Source organism: Artemia franciscana, chromosome 15, assembly GCF_032884065.1.
Source record: "Artemia franciscana chromosome 15, ASM3288406v1, whole genome shotgun sequence".
Lineage (NCBI taxonomy): Eukaryota > Metazoa > Arthropoda > Branchiopoda > Anostraca > Artemiidae > Artemia > Artemia franciscana.
Window position 1 is genome coordinate 25974447 of NC_088877.1, and position 19744 is coordinate 25994190.

Genomic DNA, 19744 nt, shown 5'->3' on the forward strand with positions numbered 1-19744 from the left:
TTATTATCACGAGCTCCATTGATTGCCGAAGTTATATATGATAATGCCATCTCTGTGGTTCTCCCCCTCCTGAAGCCAAATTGAATTGGATATAACGGATTATGCAGTTCCAAATGATCATAAACTCTAGTGTTAATACACTTTTCTAGCACACGAGAAATAACAGGTAAGACTGAGATAGGCCGATAATTTCCAAGATCATTCTTATTACCGCCTTTAAAAACAGGGGTAATCTTAGCAATTTTCAAGCAATCAGGAAACGTTCCCCGTTTCAAGCACAAATTAATGAGGGAAGTAAGAATATCAGCAACATAAGGAAGCGCTATTTTTAACACCAGAAGATTGAGTGAATCACTACCTGCCGATGTATTTTCCATCCCAAAGATAATCTTCTCTACTTCATCACGAGAGAAGGGTCTCATATACATAGAAATATCAATTGGAGTCTTCATAAAAAACTCCAAGGGAGGATCATCATCAGAACATACTATACGGGAAGATAAATCTACGCCAATATTAGCAAAATGTTTGGAACAGCATTACAAATCTCTTCGGGTTTCTTCGTTGGTACGCCATTCTGCATTACTACTTTATCGGGAATAATAAAGTTCTCTGTCGATATCACACTTTTAATTATTTTTTATGTTTGTCTTTCTCATCCTCATTGCTTTTTTTCTATCATTAATACCTCTTTCAATACCTTTCGATTGCTAAAAATACTCTATCCACAAGTTCTGACAAGGTCTATTTGATAGGAGAACAGGTGTGAGTTAAATTGACAAAGTGGAACTTAATGTTTGATTACAACAACACTCTTGTCGCTTGATATTAATTTGAAGCTGTTCACAAACATTCGAGAAAAATTAAAACACAGCATGAGGCCCCTGATCCTAGTAATTGACACCTAATAGTTGTCACATAAGTATAGCATGATGTATGTAACTTATTAAAGCCTCACATGAACTAACTCAGCAAAATTAAGATTTAGAATGATATGCTTCTAAGAATACTAATAACATCCTTTAATAACACAGAAACATTTTTAAAGGATATTAATTTTTTTTTTAGTTTTAGATGGACCTAGTAGAGAACGAGCCCCAGGAAATTATGCAACAGAGTCACCCAAACATGATATCACACCCCACAGACATTAGCTTGCATATGGAGAAGCGGTTTTTGATAAAAATTGCATTTTATTTTAATATCATGCTTTTAATACTTCCAAAGGGCACTAGATATAACAATTTCCTTTCGAATGAACACTTAAACATCTCTCTATAATGTTTCAACGCCCCACTTGCGCCAAAAGAAAAAAAGGATAAGTCACTGCATCCCATGTGAAAAAGTGGCTGGGGGACTGTAATTCTCCTAGCTGGGGTCATCGGCTATGGTGATTCCAATGGTGCAGTTTTTATTTGGATCCGACACCATTTCAATGGGTTTCAAGGCTGTTTTTTGAAATTCTGAATTTTTTCGAAGCAGCCTTCAACCGCACAGCCAATTTTGAGTCGATTAACGATAAATAAAGTGTCGTTCATTTACCTTATCAAGTCTAGAAAAATCAAATTCTTCGACTTCTTTTTTCTCTTCTTTCTTTTCTTCTTGTCTTGGTTTACTACCACTTCTACTCCTTCTCTTTTTTTCAGCACTGGGGCTCTGGGACCTCCGTCGTTTCCTATCCCTTTCTCGACGATACCGGTCTCTAGACCGTGAACGGCTTCTTCTGTGTCTAAAGAGAAAAAGATTCAGAATTCAGCTGACAACTCGAATCATTGAAACAATTCAAAATGTCTTTTTAGCTACTCTTGAGATTTTCAGCTTAACAAATCAAAAAAGGTATCAAATTAATTAGGCCAATACACTAGCTTCACTTTCATTTTCATCAACTCACAGCAAATATTTGTAGCTAAGGGAATAAAATCAATACCAAATGGATGTCAATACACAGTTTACATTTGATCAAGTCAAAATCTTAAACAGCCAATCTACTTTCGTTAGTTACGTCCAGTCAGCTTGATTATTATGGCGGTTTATTTACTTTTTGTGTTTTTTTTGTCGATATTTTCATAAATAAAAATTACCTTGCTCAAAATAAAAAGCACAAGTGACACTCGAGCCATTTAGATGGCTTGGGAGGAAGAGGGAGTAGCACCACTCTTATGTCTTATTTATAAATCTTGATTAGCCTTGCAATATTACGATAAATTTTTGTGCTTGTGTTGTTGTTGCAATGACCAACAAAAAATACACTGTTCGATATGCAAATCGTTTTGACTGTATTTTTTGTGTTAATTTCTGTTCGTTTTGGGATTCCTTATTCATCAACAGCAGCATCTGTTATCTTTCTGTTTGATGTGATTATTTATTTTTATTTTCACTCGTTTTTGGTTTCATTTATTTATCGATAGTAATTTCTGTTGGTTATGAGTTCAAGTTACTATAGGACCTTATTTCTGTCCGTGTTAGGTTTAAATATGCCTATTTAATTTTCATTGAACAGTTTCTCCTTTTTTAATTATCTCTTGTTCATTTTTGACATAGTTTTATTGTTGGCTAACATCTCGAGTAATTGTAAAGTTTATTTGCTTAAGTGTTTTACTTCAATACACAGACGTGAGTAAATTCTAATTCCCATTGAGACTTAAAGCACAAAAATGTTCAGGTGGATCAAAAACACTAAATATTTCCCCCTCCCCTATAAAAAAAATCAGAAATTCCACTCCTCCTCTTCAATTCTTTTTCTTTTACAACATGAAAATTTCAAGTCCAACCCCAAAAAGCTAATGCAAAAGTGGTATTTTGATTGACTTGACGCTCTCAGTATCATTCCACATAATTTCACTGTCTCCTCCAAAATCAGAGTTCAATTTTTAGTTGCCCCTCACCTCCATCTACAATCCATGAAAAATTTCGATTCAATACATTTTGTTGTTCCCAAGCTGTCCAGTTGCACCATTTTGACAACTTGGCAGTAAATAGCGTCCTTTGATAGACTTCCGTAATAAACTATGCATGGGTATAAGTCCCATAGAATTTTATAAAGCGAAAAGGTTATGGTGAATCAGAGACAAAATTGTTTAGCTCCTTCAGCTACACCCAACTCAATATAAGAAGCCTCCTGGCCCAAACTCCTCCTTTCTTACCCAGTTACCTGAGAGTTTTCATTCTCAAGGCCGTTCATAAAATAAAGCAGATATGCTGTTTCAATGACCTCAACTTTATCGCGAAGCTGTTCCTGGGATTTCGTAAGGTTAAGTAATATGATAATTTAGATACAAATAAAAGCTTTTGATTTAGCTATACTCCTCCCCACGACACATCCCAACATCTGACGGTCTCTCCCACTCCTTTAACCCTTCTCGAAGTTTCAATCTGATACCCCTAAAGTTATGAGGGATTGCAAACATACTATTTTGACAGCCTAGAAAGGCACAGTTTTCTAGATACTTCGTTATGTAACTATGCAGATATCACGCCATAGATATGCAGATATAAGTTCCATAGAGGCTTACAGGACAAAAATGTATTAGTCGATTTGATATATAATCAAATATATATATCAAATAGATTGATATATAATCTACTCTCTTTTTCATCTTCAACAGAAAAATTTGAAATCCCTTGCCACAATCTCCCTCTTCATTTCCCCAATAGTACCTTAAAATTACAAATTCAAACTTCAAACTGTTCTTGGGATATTGCGGATACATGGTTTCAATGAAATGGATACAAAGTGACTTTTCATTTACATCTGTCCCGTCCCTGAATTCAAAATTTGAGGTCCAAACAGCCCCTCCTCTGCCCTAAAACTTCTTGAAAATTTCAGCCTGATTCCCAATCATTGATCAAAACACGATTTAACTTTATCTGTATGTTTCATTTTAACACCCTTGGTCGTTCCTAAGATATTGCGGATACGCCGTTTCAACGTCCTGTATACATAGCGTCATTTTAATTCCCCGAATATTCTCACCGAGTGGATGCACATTACTTTTTACTTAGTTATAATCTTTCCTTGACGACACAGCCTGACACTATTTCAACTTAATATCCTTAGCCGTGCTGACATATTGCAGATGCGCTACTTTCATAGCTTAGAGTCACGTAGAGTGTTTTAACTAGTTCAAAATTTCTCTCATCATTTCCTGAAAGTTATAAATCAATACCATTAGCCGTTCATGAGATATTGCAGATACACCATTTTGACAACCTGGATGCCATAGAGGCTTTTGTTTCATTTTGATACCCCCTCAGTGTTATCTGAAATTTTCAGCTTAATACCCTTAGCTGTTTCTGAGATATTGAACAACTGAGATATTGCAGAACGGCCATTTTGACAAAGTGTAAGCACAGATATTGAAGAACTGTCATTGAGAAACTGGAAGCATAAAAGTGTGTTTTTTTTTATTTATTTCAACAAAGTTTCAGCTTTCCCTTAGAAGTTCTTGAGGTATTGTGTATCCGCCCTTTTGATCTCCAGCGGGTAGAATACGTCTTTTGATTTAATTCAATATCTCCCTCTAAGGTTTTCTGAAATTTGATTTTAATATTCTTAGCCATTCCTGAGATATTTCAGACACGGCGTTTTGACAACTTGGGTAGCCTATATACAGTGTATTAGTTATGAGTAATTATAATCTTTTTATTTAGCTTAAAATCCCCTAAAAGTATCAAGTTTATACCTGAGTAGGGAATTTTAAGTGCCGCAACCCTATAGACAAATGTGTATCTCCTGATGAGCCCTTGTGTTGGGTTGTCCTCTGAATTATTTTTCCTTTTTATTTTTTAATATTTGGTAAATGGCGACTTATACTTACTTACGACACGATTGCCTGTCCATGGATTATTATTTAGAGTTCATTGTGTATGGCTATGCTGTTTGACCTATGTAATTGGATGGACGAGTAGGGTGAAGGCCTCATTCAAGTACTGATCTATATTAATTAATAAAGTAGGAAACCAGTCTTCCTTTCTCCTTCTGTCTTTTTTTTTCCTGGTGTATGTTCATTTCTGTGTTTGTGCTATTGCATTGGTGATTTATTTTTTTTATTCTAGTGTCGATATAGTGTCTTTTCATTAACTTCATTGCCCAACTCAATATTCCCTAGGAGTTCCAACTTAATATCCAGACAAACCAGATTCGCAAAATGTCTTTTGATTTAGTTCAAATTGCCCCTACTTCCAACTAAGTTTTACAAACAATTCCCTACCTAGAATAATTAAAAACAGAAACTTTACCGCGTAGTACCAGCAAAGATACCCATCAACAGCTATTAGCTTAATAACATTTTCGCAACTTTTTTTTAAGGAGGGAAATATTGCAAAACGGAGGCATTCTGGATAAAATACATTAAATCAAATTGAAAAGGCCTGAGAATCCTAAAGTGATGTTTCGAAAAAAAACTGTTTGCATAAATTTGAAAGCAATTATTTAAAACAAAATATCTTCTAGTTCAATTTCTAAATAAAAGAAAACACTTTTGGTTTTCTTTTATTTATAAATAAATTTTATTTAGAAGTGATAAAAACATTTTGCTACGGACGCATAGCGGAATACCTCTTTTTTTGCAGGTACCGGCACAGGAAAGGCTTTCATTTACAAAAGCCTTTCATGGCCGTAAAATATCATCCCCTAACTTTGTTAAATAAGGAGATGTAGCCCTATCTTTTTCCGATTCTGAATGAATGCTTCAACACTTTTGGCAGATAACCAAGAAAAGAAATGTTAGAAAAATGCTAATTAAAAGCAAATATAGAGTTCAATCAACATTTGCGCAAATACAAGTTATTTCAGGGGTGAATAAGGCTGGATAACCAGACTTTAAATGTTCAGATTGGGCCGTCTCAAAACTTCTCATTTAGCCTCTTCAATTTTGCATAAATACTTGTACACTTTTTTGGCTACGAACCAAATTAAGAGGCTTAAACAATCACTATTTGAAAATAAATCTTCAATTCGATAAACATTGGCTAACAAAACATCCGACCCAGTAGTGGCGAACATAAATTATTTCAGGACAGAATAGAGCTGAGGAAAAAATAGATCTAATATTTCGAATGTATAGTATTTAAAAACTTAAATTTCTTAAATCTAGCTCGAACCTTCTTATTTTTGTCAGTTCTCTTACTATATATATAAAAAAAGTAACTTTCAAAACTTATGAGTGTCATTACATCTACTTTTCCCCCTTAATTTTTAGTGCCTCCGGAAAATTCACTTCGTACTTCCCCTGTAAGATTGTACGGCCAGAAATGCATATAGAGAGGGAGAAAAGAAACAGTAAAATTAACAAGAGCTAAGAGCTCATATGGCACTTGTGACGAGGCAAGAAGAGCTAAGAGCCAAGAGCTCATATGATATGAGCTATGAAAAATTCTAAGAATCAATAGATTGATTTAAAAGGAAAATCAGAGGCTTAATACCGGTCAGGATTTAAAATAAGAGCTCTGAGTCACGATGTCCTTCTAAATATCAAAATTCATTAAGATCCGATCCCCCACTCGTATGTTATAAATACCTAATTTTTTCTAGTTTTTCCTCTCCCTTTAGCCCCCCAGATGGTCGAATCTGGGAAAACGACTTTATCAAGTCAATTTGTGCAGCTCCCTGACACGCCAACCAATTTTCATCGTCCTAGCACGTCCAGAAGCACCAAACTCGCCAAATCACTGAACCCCTCCCCCAACTCCCCCAAAGAGAGCGAATCCAGTACGGTTACGTTAATCATGTATCAAGAATATTTGCTTATTCTATCCACCATGCTTCATCCCGATTCCTCCACTCCAAGCGTTTTCCAAGATTCCCCCCTCCAACTCCCCCCAATGTCAACAGGTCTGGTCGGGATTTGAAATAAGAGCTCTGAGAAATGAATTCCTTATAAATATCAAATTTCATTAAGATCCGGTCACCCGTTCTTAAGTTAAAAATACCTCAATTTTTCTAATTTTTCCAAATTAACACCCCCCAGCTCCTCCAAAGAGAACAGACCCGTTCCAATTATGTCAATCACGTATCTACAACTTGTGCTTATTCTTCCCATCAAGTTTCATCCCGATCTCTCCGCTCTAAGCGTTTTCCAAGATTTATGTTTCCCTCCTCCATCCCCCTATGTCCCCGGATCCAATTCGAGTCAAAAATTGAGCATCAGAGACATAAGATCCTTCTACATATATCAAGTTTCATTAAGATCCAATCACCTAATCGTAAGATAAAAATACCCCAATTTACACGTTTTCCAAGAATTCCGGTTTCCCCCTCCAACTCCCCCCAATGTCACAAAATCTGGTCGGAATTTAAAATTAGAGCTTTAAAGCACAATATCCTTCTATATATCAAATTACACTAAGATCTGGTGACCCCAGATCTTAGGGTCTGGTGACCCCCCCCCCCAGTAGGTGGGGGTGAACCCCCCCCCCCCCCAACTACCCCAAAGAGAGCAGATCCGTTCCAATTAGGTCAATCATGTATCTAGGACTTGTGCTTATTTTTCCCACCAAGTTTCATCCCGATCCCTTCACTCTAATTGTTTTCCAAGATTTTAGGTTTCCCCCTCCCAACTCCCCCCCCCCAATGTCACCAGATCCGATCGGGATTTAAAATAATAGCTCTGAGACACGATATCCTTCCAAACATTAAATTTCATTAACATCTGGTCAACCGTTCGTAAGTTAAAAATACTTCATTTTTTCTATTTTTCCGAATTAACCGGCCCTCGACCCCCCCCCCCCCCCAGATGGTCAAATCGGGAAAACGACTGTTTATAATTTAATCTGGTCCAGTCCCTGATACGCCTGCCAAATTTCATCGTCCTAGCTTACCTGGAAGTGCCTAAAGTAGCAAAACCAAGTGCCATAAAAACGCACAAAAACAAAAGCATGGCAAACTATTGCCCGTCACTTATTACCCACCATAGCCAAGTTAGAGTGAAATGTCATGGCAATAAAAATTACCAATAACCGTTATTACCATGACCCAGAGACATAGACCCTAGGTGAACATGAAAAAAGTAAATAAATGACAGAAGACTATTAATACAACGAAAAAAAAGCTGAAGAAATAACTCAAAATATAAATGACAACAAAAGTTAATCTTTTCAGCTTTTTTTCTTTTTGAAGGTACAAAACTCTTTAGCGGATTTATGCAGAACATTTCAAGCAATATGAAAGACAGACAGCGGAGTGAAGTTGGCAAAAAATGTTACTTTAAATAAGAAGATGATTATGTGAAGATTAGTCAGCGATAAGACACAGAATAATTTGGGGGTCATACAACATCGCTATATATTTGAGAGAAACTGAAAGACACACCTGAGAAAAAATAAAACGACTTGAAATCAAGCAATGGTTTAGTAGCATAAAGATTTGCTTCCAGAATAAGGTTCATTGCTTTGTCGTATGCTTTTGAGAGCGATTTCTGATAGAAGGAAAAGGTTGGCATTCTTTTAGCAGGACAATAAGAAACGTGAGGCTGAATTATAAAATATAGCAGAATTTTTAAACTGGATAATGGGAAAATATTCCTAAGTTTACTAGGATCCCAGGAATCCAAGATATCACCATTTTAGTTCGACTATTGTGATGTATGAAAGAAAGATTTTCATCAAGAACCAAGAAACTACACCTAATGATCTCAAGTCTACAAAAAAAACCTACTACATGGATTCAACAGAGTTGAGGAAAAGTTTGAGATATCTGAGTGAACAATGACTCCAAGAATTACCCTCACAAACAAATTCACTTGTTTATACTTATCTTGGACTCTTGCAGTGCTGATTGTAATGTCGTTGGTGAAAGTAACTAGAAGGTCCCAAGGCATTGATGGCGGTCTAGATGAATTAATATTGAAAATTTTGGGATGATACCACAAACGACATAAAACTGTTGATATTTGGTTTACAATCGCAACAACAAGGTGATTAACATGAATCAAAATCAGAGCTGGCCATAAAACTGAGCCTTGCGGGCCTCAAAACAAAATTTCAGACAGTGAGCAGAAGACAGGATCCACAGAAATCCCCCTTCCATACAAATAAGAGCCAAACAAGGTGCAAACAGTCCCTCTTATATCAGAATGAGATCGTTTAAAACTTGGTATTTGGTGGGCGAACGATTCAAAGCCTTGTCGGACATCCAAAAATATAGCAGTAGGAATCAAACCAGAATTAAGCCAAATGTAAAAAATTCAAAAGAGCTGCATAGGCATGCTAAGTGGGAAGCTTCGCTTGAAGGACAAACTGGAAACCATGGAAAAAGCCGTTTATTTCTAAAATGGCAAGTAGACAGGAAAGCAAAGCCTTTTAGAAACATTTACTTAATCAGAAAGTAAAATATCGACTGACAATCAGTTGAATCACTCCTAGGTTCACCTTTATACAAAATAATCGCTCGAGCTCGCCTAAACGAACTGGGAAAGATCCCATTTTCAAAATAAACATTTACAAGTTTCATCATCAACAAAGTAATTGATGGAAGATCAATTTAGCCACCTTATTAAAGTAGAGAAAAGAGCTTTAGTTTACTTTACCTACTCAATCGTAGCTACAAAAAACGGTAGCTATTTACAAATATATCACTAAATCCCAACATGATAACATAAAATCCATAATAACATAACATGAAAATCACATAAAAATCCCAACATGATAACAATTGCTTATAGCAAAGAAAGAAGGACTCGGCACAATTGGTCATTTTTATATGAGTATATAAAAAATGACTAAATTCTATATCAAGTAAGCTAAAGCAAAAAAAAACATAGGTATTTACAAATATATCCCTAAATAACATAAAAATTCCAATATGATAATAATTGCGATAGCAAAGAAAGAAGGACTTGACATAATTGGCCATTTTTATACAAGTGAGGTAAGATTAATGTATTTCATAAATAATTATTTTGCTCGTAAATATTACTTTTTGGCCCCTAAATTCTAAAGTCGTAGAAATTTCCTTTTCCTTACCTATCTTTATCCCTATCTTTATCTCTACTGCGGTCTAAGTCTCTGTCTCTGCTGCGGTCTCGATCCTTGCTGCGATCATAGTCCTTTTCTCTGCTACGCTCTCTTCTTTTCCGTACAGGACTTTTGGATTTAGATCGACTTCTAGAACGTCGATATCTAAAAAGGAAATACAATCATAAAATATAAATAACACATTGTTCATCATCAAGTTATCTTTCCTAAATGTGGTTACTGTATTAAGAATTTCACATTTGTTGGAATCAACGTCCTAGCATTGACTTAGTAGAGAACAAAGTGTCTCCTATTTATTTATTTTTTCCCTTGCCACTTCATAAGGAAAGGGTGGTTATAGAAAATTGAAATTTGGATTAATCAATCGTAAAAGAAAATCTAATTCCAATTTTGAGGGCCAAGACTGATTGGAGGGCACATTGATCCTCCTCCGACATCAAATGTGCTCCTGTATACCCCAATGGCATCATACCAAAATTTTTAGACAACTATTTTGTTCATTATTGTTGCAAGATCTTAATTATTCCTCAAGGGTGGATATAATCACCAAAGTCCCAAGGGCATTGATCATAAATTATGTAAATTCTGTACTGTTCACACACTCTTTAGTACAAAAAGAGAACAAGGTTAGTCTCGTTGGTTCGTTTGGCCTAGAACTATATATATATATATATATATATATATATATATATATATATATATATATATATATATATATATATATATATATATATATATATATATATATATATATATATATACATATATATATATATATATATATATATATATATATATATATATATATATATATATATATATATATATATATATATATATATGTATATATATACATACATATATATATATATATATATATATATATATATATATATATACATATATATATTATTTATTTCAGTAGTCATAGTCAAACTCGCAAGTAACACAGTTGCAAGTTGTCGCTGTTGCAAGTATTCAAATGTAATCACACAGTTGTAGCCACAGGTATTTGCAGTTACAACTAGTTTTAGTTGTAAATTAATGTTGTTGTAGTAGCAGCAGTTGTAGAAGTAGTGGTAGCTGGATTAGTATTAGCAATAGAAGTTGCAAAAGTAGTAGTAATATTAGTTTGTACATAATGCCTTTTGGTTATTTCAGCACATCTTAATATAACTTGAAAGTTTCAACTTAATACTCTAAGGTGTTCCCAAGATATTGCTGATATGCCCTTTTGACAACCTGCATGCACATAGTGAGTTCTGATTTAGTTCAACATCCCATCAACGTTATCTGAAAGTTTCACCCTTATAACCTTAGCCTTAGTAGTAGTATTGTAGTAACAATGGTAGTAGTAATAGTAGCTAGAATTTCAGCTTCTTACTCTAAGATATTCCTGATATATTGCCCTTTTTTCATGAACTTTTTATAACCTATATGAATATAGTGCATTTTGATTTTGTTCAACACATCCCTCAAATTTCGTATGAGATTCATATTAATACCCTTAGTCCTAGAGTAGCAGAAGCACTAGTTGTAGTAACAGTAGTAAGCAATAGTGTGTTTTGGTCAGTTCAACATCTCAAAATGTCCTAAAAGACTTAATACCCTACCCTTTTTTAATACACTTTAGAGTGCAGTTTAATGTAGTTCAACATACCTCTCAACATTCCCTGGGACTTTTGCATTAATGCCCTTAACCTTAGAAGTAGTAGTAGGTGTAATTCTCAAGCTCCTGTAAAATCTCTAGCTCCCCCCCCCCCCCAACATTTTGGCTAGTAGCAACACTGGCACTGAGAGCACATTTTAAAGCTCCTATTTCTACTCCTTCTCTTTTTTGAAGACTTAGAAGAAAGCACAGAAGACCTATTAAATTTGGAAAAAAAAGCTTTACTTAATTTTTATTTGAGTCAACTTCTTGCTGAAAATCCCTCCTGAAATGTCTGTTAATACTGCGAAATTAGTGGGTGTTACCATCTCAAACGACTTAAAATGGGATTGCCATGTTAATGATTTCTTAAAGCATACAAATACAGCATTTTCTCTCCTCAAACTCCCTATGTCCTAAATCACATTATTTGAGGATTTTTCTCTCTTTTGTACGTCCTATCCTTGAATATAATTGTTCTGTTTGGCATCCTGGCATCTCCAACGAATCATCGGATAGAATAGAGGCAGTTCAAAAAAGGTGCCTAAGAATTATCTTCAATGAGGGTAAAGTCAAACTCGCAAGTAAACACAGTTGCAAGTTGTCGCTGTTGCAAGTATTCAAATGTAATCACACAGTTGTAGCCACAGGTATTTGCAGTTACAACTAGTTTTAGTTGTAAATTAATGTTGTTGTAGTAGCAGCAGTTGTAGAAGTAGTGGTAGCTGGATTAGTATTAGCAATAGAAGTTGCAAAAGTAGTAGTAATATTAGTTTGTACATAATGCCTTTTGGTTATTTCAGCACATCTTAATATAACTTGAAAGTTTCAACTTAATACTCTAAGGTGTTCCCAAGATATTGCTGATATGCCCTTTTGACAACCTGCATGCACATAGTGAGTTCTGATTTAGTTCAACATCCCATCAACGTTATCTGAAAGTTTCACCCTTATAACCTTAGCCTTAGTAGTAGTATTGTAGTAACAATGGTAGTAGTAATAGTAGCTAGAATTTCAGCTTCTTACTCTAAGATATTCCTGATATATTGCCCTTTTTTCATGAACTTTTTATAACCTATATGAATATAGTGCATTTTGATTTTGTTCAACACATCCTTCAAATTTTGTATGAGATTCATATTAATACCCTTAGTCCTAGAGTAGCAGAAGCAGTAGTTGTAGTAACAGTAGTAAGCAATAGTGTGTTTTGGTCAGTTCAACATCTCAAAATGTCCTAAAAGACTTAATACCCTACCCTTTTTTAATACACTTTAGAGTGCAGTTTAATGTAGTTCAACATACCTCTCAACATTCCCTGGGAGTTTTGCATTAATGCCCTTAACCTTAGAAGTAGTAGTAGGTGTAATTCTCAAGCTCCTGTAAAATCTCTAGCTCCCCCCCCAACATTTTGGCTAGTAGCAACACTGGCACTGAGAGCACATTTTAAAGCTCCTATTTCTACTCCTTCTCTTTTTTGAAGACTTAGAAGAAAGCACAGAAGACCTATTAAATTTGGAAAAAAAGCTTTACTTAATTTTTATTTGAGTCAACTTCTTGCTGAAAATCACTCCTGAAATGTCTGTTAATACTGCGAAATTAGTGGGTGTTACCATCTCAAACGACTTAAAATGGGATTGCCAAGTTAATGATTTCTTAAAGCATACAAATACAGCATTTTCTCTCCTCAAACTCCCTATGTCCTAAATCACATTATTTGAGGATTTTTCTCTCTTTTGTACGTCCTATCCTTGAATATACTTGTTCTGTTTGGCATCCTGGCATCTCCAACGAATCATCGGATAGAATAGAGGCAGTTCAAAAAAGGTGCCTAAGAATTATCTTCAATGAGGGTAAAGTGCCTAAGTTTCCCTTCTTCAGAAAGCAAATCTAGTCACCCTTAAGGAGAGGAGAGCACAAGTTTCCTTGTGTTTTGCCCACAATGACGTGCATAACCCTCGTATTACTTCTCTTTTCCCTGGTGATCTTAACCCCCCCGTACTCGCCCACCAACGTTTTGTTTGAAGAAAAATCCCCCTTCTTGCCCCAATAAGAGTTTCCACTGAAAGATATACAAAAACGTTGATCTCTCACATAGTTGAAATTTTAAATCAATACCCCCCCCCCCTTCTATTTCACTTTGACCTTGTCTTAGGCACAATCCTTTCATTAATTGTAAATGTTTCAATTTAACAGCTAATTTGACTTGATAATAAGTGGGTTTTTTTTGGTTTTTTTTTGGTTTTTTTACAGTATTTGAATTAGAATGCAAATTTGGCAATGTTTTCTTCTAGCCTGTGATTTTCTCCACCCTTTGTTTTTGTGATCCTCTACCCTTTCTGTTTTTGTTTTTGCCATTAATCTCATAAAGTTTATTTTATTTCTTGTACTTGGACTTTTTTTCTTTTTCATTTGCATTAATTTTTTTACCATTTTTATGCTTTATTGGTGTTTCTTCTACTTTTGTTCTGCTGTATTAGTTGTTTCTTTGTTTTGCTTTTTCCTTTTAGACATGTGAAGCAAATTTGGCTCTATTAGAGCTTGTGATAGTCTTTTGAAAATAAATATTATCTTATTAATTCTTGAAAGTTTTATTCACTTATCCAAACCAGCAAATTTAAAGTCATTTCAATTACTTTGCTAGGTATAAGGTGAATACACCACTCAGTGCATCTTTTTATGTGCTTGAAGTAACATCTTGCTCCTTATTATTTGCCAGTAGAGAATGGTTACCAAAAATTACATAAAGTGCTTTAAAACAAATATAATTACTATATACTATATACATATACTATATACATATATAGTATATATACTATATACTATATACACCCACACCCATTATATGCACCTATGCTACCTGGGTTACAGCATAAGCTAGCAACCTAGTAAGAGACCATCATGTCCAATACTAAGAAATGTAATAGCCCAAAACTCCTGAAAATAGTGCTGGATTAAATCAAGAAGCACACTATTAGGAACCATCTTTTCCAAAACCCCTATATAGAAAACTCACCATCCCTTGGCTTGAATAACAAAGAAAGTCTATTGACTTTAAAAACAAGATAAGTTCTTGGAACAGTGATATTCTGCATATATGGCATCTTTTTTTTTTCCTCCTCAGATAACTTGGCACTGGAACATTGTAAAGACTTGTTTAATGGCTGATTTTAAAGGAAATCGATATATCTTAAAAATCTTTTGTAATTAACAAAACTAATTTTTAAAATAAAATAATTTTTTTTTACAAAAACTGCCTTTTTGTTCAACACTGTAGTAGCAAATCATCTTGCATACAAAGATCAAAATAGGATTTTTACCATTATGCTAAGCATGTAAATATAGTTGATTAAAATACAATAATTTTTTTAGAGTTTTAACGAAAATCCACTTTGTCAATTGAAACAAGAATAATTCCTGAAAATTTTAAGTAAAATAATACACCAAAATTTTTTTTTGGCTCAACTCTGAAAATGAGCATCTCTTTTTGATAGAAAAAAAAATACAAAGTAAATCTTATTTTATTTCAGTTTTCAGTTCAGAATAAATAGTCTACATAACTACACAACAGTATTGTCATAACTTCTATTTATTATGTTTATTGCGATAAGCTTGAAAGCTTACCGTATTTGGTATTAATAAATAAATAGTCTATATTATAATGAAAAAGGCCTACATAAAGGACCAATACAGTTCATTAATAGTTTGGTTTATGTAAGTATCATCTGTATATCATGGTTGTAGAGTCAGCAGAGTTCAATAATAAAAGTGCAATGCCACATAACTCCAAAGAATGGAGTCAGATCAAAACCAGATGTACACTTTTAAAACCACCTTGTCTAAAATTCCTATAGAGGAAATATACTGTGCCTTGACTTGAACAACAAGGAAAATCTATTGGCATGAAAAACAAGAAAAGTGGGAAGAAATGTAAAACATTAATTTTCAAGTCAATCACGTTGAGGTATGCATAAAATTTTTGTGGAAAATTAAATAAAAAAGAATCATGCACTTTTAACTGAAACATGAAATAACAATATTTTGAGGTTCTTGCAAACAAAGAGCATGTTTGATATTCATCAATTATTTAAAGACCCCCTTGACCAAAAACAGTCCCTAAAAGTTTCAAATATCTTGTGTTTTAACTAAAGTTCTTTTAAAGTTATGCCTGAAGGTTTTTTCTGCCACCATCTAATTGTTAGCTTAACAGTTTTTGTTAGCATAGCAGACACAGAATTGTTAGCTAACAAGTCACAGAAATGTAATAAATTGGCAGGATATCCAAAAACACAAACAATAACTAGTTAGCTCATTCCACATTGTATTTAAATTCTATTTGTAGCTGACTATTTCAAGCTTCAGTGTATATATAATTGAGACCTTAATAGCCAACTAATTAGCTAATTCTATACTGCATCTACAACTCTATTGACAGCTGACTAGTTGTCTAATTTAAACTCAAGTTTATATATAAGTAGAATCTTAATAGCCAACAAGTTAGCTAATTCTATACTGCATCTACAACTCTATTGATAGCTGAGTAATTGGCTAATTTAAACTCAAGTTTATATATAAGAAGAATCTTAACAGCCAACTAGTTAAGTAATTTTATAGTTTATGTAGAACCTTACTGATACAGTAATTTAAGCTCAAGTTTACATATAAGTGGGATCTTAATAATCAACTATTCAGCTAATTCTGTTGTGCACACAGAACTCTACAGATATCTGGCTAGTTGGCTAATTTACTAGACTCAAACAAATAAAAACATTTATCCTCAGTTAATGACTTAACAAGTCTTTAGTACCAAGAGATATTGCAGATCATTTGTCTATTATTTTACTTGGTATTTTAATAGTATGTCCCTGACAAATATTTCATGTTTGATGCAGTTTATTTCAGGTTTTTGCCTAGGAATGCTTTTAAATATACCAACCATTTATATTTTTATATATTCTGTATAAGTGGTCACAGTTTTAACTGTGAAAATTGGCTCATGACACATATTAATTTTATTTATGACTTATTTTAATTTATTGACCTTGAAGCAGCACATTCTGCTATAATATTTTTGTGTTGCTATTTATTTGTTCTTTGTGTTTGATGCTTATTTTTTGTCTCTTTTTTTAATCACTGAACAAATATATTCTATTCTTATAAGATATGCAACCCTAATTAAATAACATTCATTACCTAAGTGTTATACAAAAAAGCAGTTTTTCAAAAAAAAAAGTAATTCTATTTAAAATTATTTTTTTGTTAATTACCAAAGCTTTTTAAATATATAAATTTTCTGTAAAATGAGCCATTAAACAATTCTCTATGATATTCCAGTGACCCACTAGCTGCAAAGAAAAAAAAAACATGAAAAAAGATGCCTTCAATGCACAATATTGTGGCTATAGCCACTTTTCTTGTTTTTCATGCCAATAGATTTTCCTTGTTGTTCAAGCCAAGGCATAGTCCACATCTTGTTCTTGAGCCTTAAACCCTCAAAAATGATATCATGGCAAAAGGGACATCATTTTTTAGGGGTTTCTAGCTCTTTTTAAAAATTTATGCAAATCTGTTTTAAATAACATTTTAACATCAACATTAAGGGTTATAATAACTACTATTCCTGAATCAGTTCGAAATGGCAATTTTTTCTTGCTAGGCCTAGCTAAGTTTTTTGAAATATACTTTCAAAATTTTGCTACTATGAGCTGTTTGGAGCCCTTTTAGGCCTTTAAGGGCTCAAAATGTGGTAAATTTATAGCAAACAGTATTACTGGCTTTTGTATAAAGTGAATATAACACTTGATGCCTTTTTTTATGCTCTTTACAAATATAATAATTTCTTCTACTGGAAATTCAGATTTAAGTACTTTTTGACCTCTTAAAAATGACCTAAATATGGGGTATAAAAAAGGCTTAAAACATTGGTCTCAAACTTTATAACATTGAATTCAAACTTACCATTTCATTATAAATCTATTTTTTTTAATGTTATATAATCCACAAGCACTGATTTTCCACAATTAAATTGGATAAATAAATTTTATCAATGTTATGGCATTTTCTTCTTCCTTGTTGCCAAAATTTCAATTAAAGCATGTGTTTTTGGTTGTTTTTTTACATAATAATAGGATATTTGAAATTGCAAATCTGTAATAGTTTAGAAACAAATTTAGGCTATATATTTGCACATCAGGGGGGTGGGGGTAAAGCATAGCATATATTAAATATGTAAACTAACCATTGCTGTATTTAATATAGTTGAATTTATAGCAAACAGTATAACTGGTGGTCATAATAGCTGGTTTTCATATTTTTGACCAAAAACGCATGCTTTTATTTAAAATTTGATGTCAAGGAAGAAAAAAACACCATAACATTGGTAAAATTTATTTATCCAATTTAATCATGGAAAATCAGTGCTTGTGGATAATATAACATTAAAAAAATGGATTTATAATGAAACAGTAAGTTTGAATCCAATGTTATAAAGTTTGAGACCAATGTTTTAAGCCTTTTTTATACCCCTATATTTAGGTCATTTTTAAGAGGTCAAAAAGTGCTTAAATCTAAATTTCTGGTAGAAGCAATTATTATATTTGTAAAGAGCATAAAAAAGGCATCAAGTGTTATATTCACTTTATACAAAAGCCAGTAATACTGTTTGCTATAAATTTACCACATTTTGAGCCCTTAAAGGCCTAAAAGGGCTCCAAACAGCTCATAGTAGCAAAATTTTGAAAGTATATTTCAAAAAACTTAGCTAGGCCTAGCAAGAAAAAATTGCCATTTCGAACTGATTCAGGAATAGTAGTTATTATAACCCTTAATGTTGATGTTAAAATGTTATTTAAAACAGATTTGCATAAATTTTTAAAAAGAGCTAGAAACCCCTAAAAAATGATGTCCCTTTTGCCATGATATCATTTTTGAGGGTTTAAGGCTCAAGAACAAGATGTGGACTATGCCTTGGCTTGAACAACAAGGAAAATCTATTGACATGAAAAACAAGAAAAGTGGCTATAGCCACAATATTGTGCATTGAAGGCATCTTTTTTCATGTTTTTTTTTTGCAGCTAGTGGGTCACTGGAATATCATAGAGCCAAGTGATTGGCTAGCTTAAATATGTCAGTCATATTAGCCACCTAGTTGGTTAGAAAGATTTTTTTCTATATAAAATTTTTGGCTATTGAGTTTTGCTCTATATAGGCCTAGCCTATAAACTACACAGTCTTATTTCACCAGTATGGTGGATATCCCTAGTAAGTACGCCAAGAAGAGTTTCACTGGAACTTTACCATTAATTTGGGTTCTGTATAGCCTAAACAGACACAGGCTAGTAAGATAACCTTCAAAACCTTACCTATCTTTATCTCTAGCCATTTATGTAACAATACCCCCCTTTCTTTCTGCTTAATGAATGTGTTTTTTCTTGATCACTAACTAATCCTTCTTTTTTCCTAGTTAAGCAGTGTATTATCTGATATTTATCACAGTTCAGCCAAAGCAGATTGCAAAAATATTTTAAATAACACTACGTGAAACTGTGCGGGGCTCTCTTTTTAAGTAAGTAAATGAATAATAAAGGTAGCGCTAAAACAGAAAACTCGGGAGTGAGAACGCAAGGCCATTTCCAACGTCCTACAAAAAGAAATATAGATTATTGTCAATGAATAGGCGATATCTAGCACAAACAGAAAACTAACATGAATAATTGAGTCAAACTTACCACAAGCAAAAGTAGGGTTAACACCCCTAAGCTCTCTTAAGGCCAGAATATCTGTTTCAATTTTTTAAAAACAGAATTAATTTTCCATTTGACAGCTTTATAAATCAAACATACTGATATTCCTAAAAATGAATATTACCTTAAATTGCAATTGCTAGCAATACTACGAATCCTATAAGGTGGGCTCCTATTTGGAGCCCACCTTAAAATTTACCAATGTTATGGCGTTTTTTCTTCCTTGACGTCAAATTTTAAATAAAAGCATGTGTTTTTGGTTGAAAAAAGCCATGTGGTTTAAGCCACATTAAGAGATATTTCTGGGAGATCTTAATGAAAGTGCATCGTTTCTATTGATCTACTAGAGGTACATGCAAGAAAAGAGATACATTTATGCATTCGG

At 33.5% G+C, this 19744-nt stretch overlaps 1 protein-coding gene across 1 annotated transcript in view; it reads right to left on the reverse strand.

Annotated features, from left to right (window-relative positions):
• LOC136036250 (probable ATP-dependent RNA helicase DDX46) overlaps positions 1 to 19169 on the reverse strand; it is a 139247-nt gene extending 120078 nt beyond the window's left edge. The window contains exons 1-3 of the mRNA XM_065718367.1: positions 18979 to 19169; positions 9961 to 10116; positions 1543 to 1729 (exon numbers count right to left, since the gene is read on the reverse strand). Of these exons, the coding sequence (XP_065574439.1) occupies positions 1543 to 1729; positions 9961 to 10116; positions 18979 to 18998 (363 nt within the window). The 5' untranslated portion in view covers positions 18999 to 19169. The remainder of the gene's footprint in view (positions 1 to 1542; positions 1730 to 9960; positions 10117 to 18978) is intronic.
• Positions 19170 to 19744: the final 575 nt, after the last annotated feature.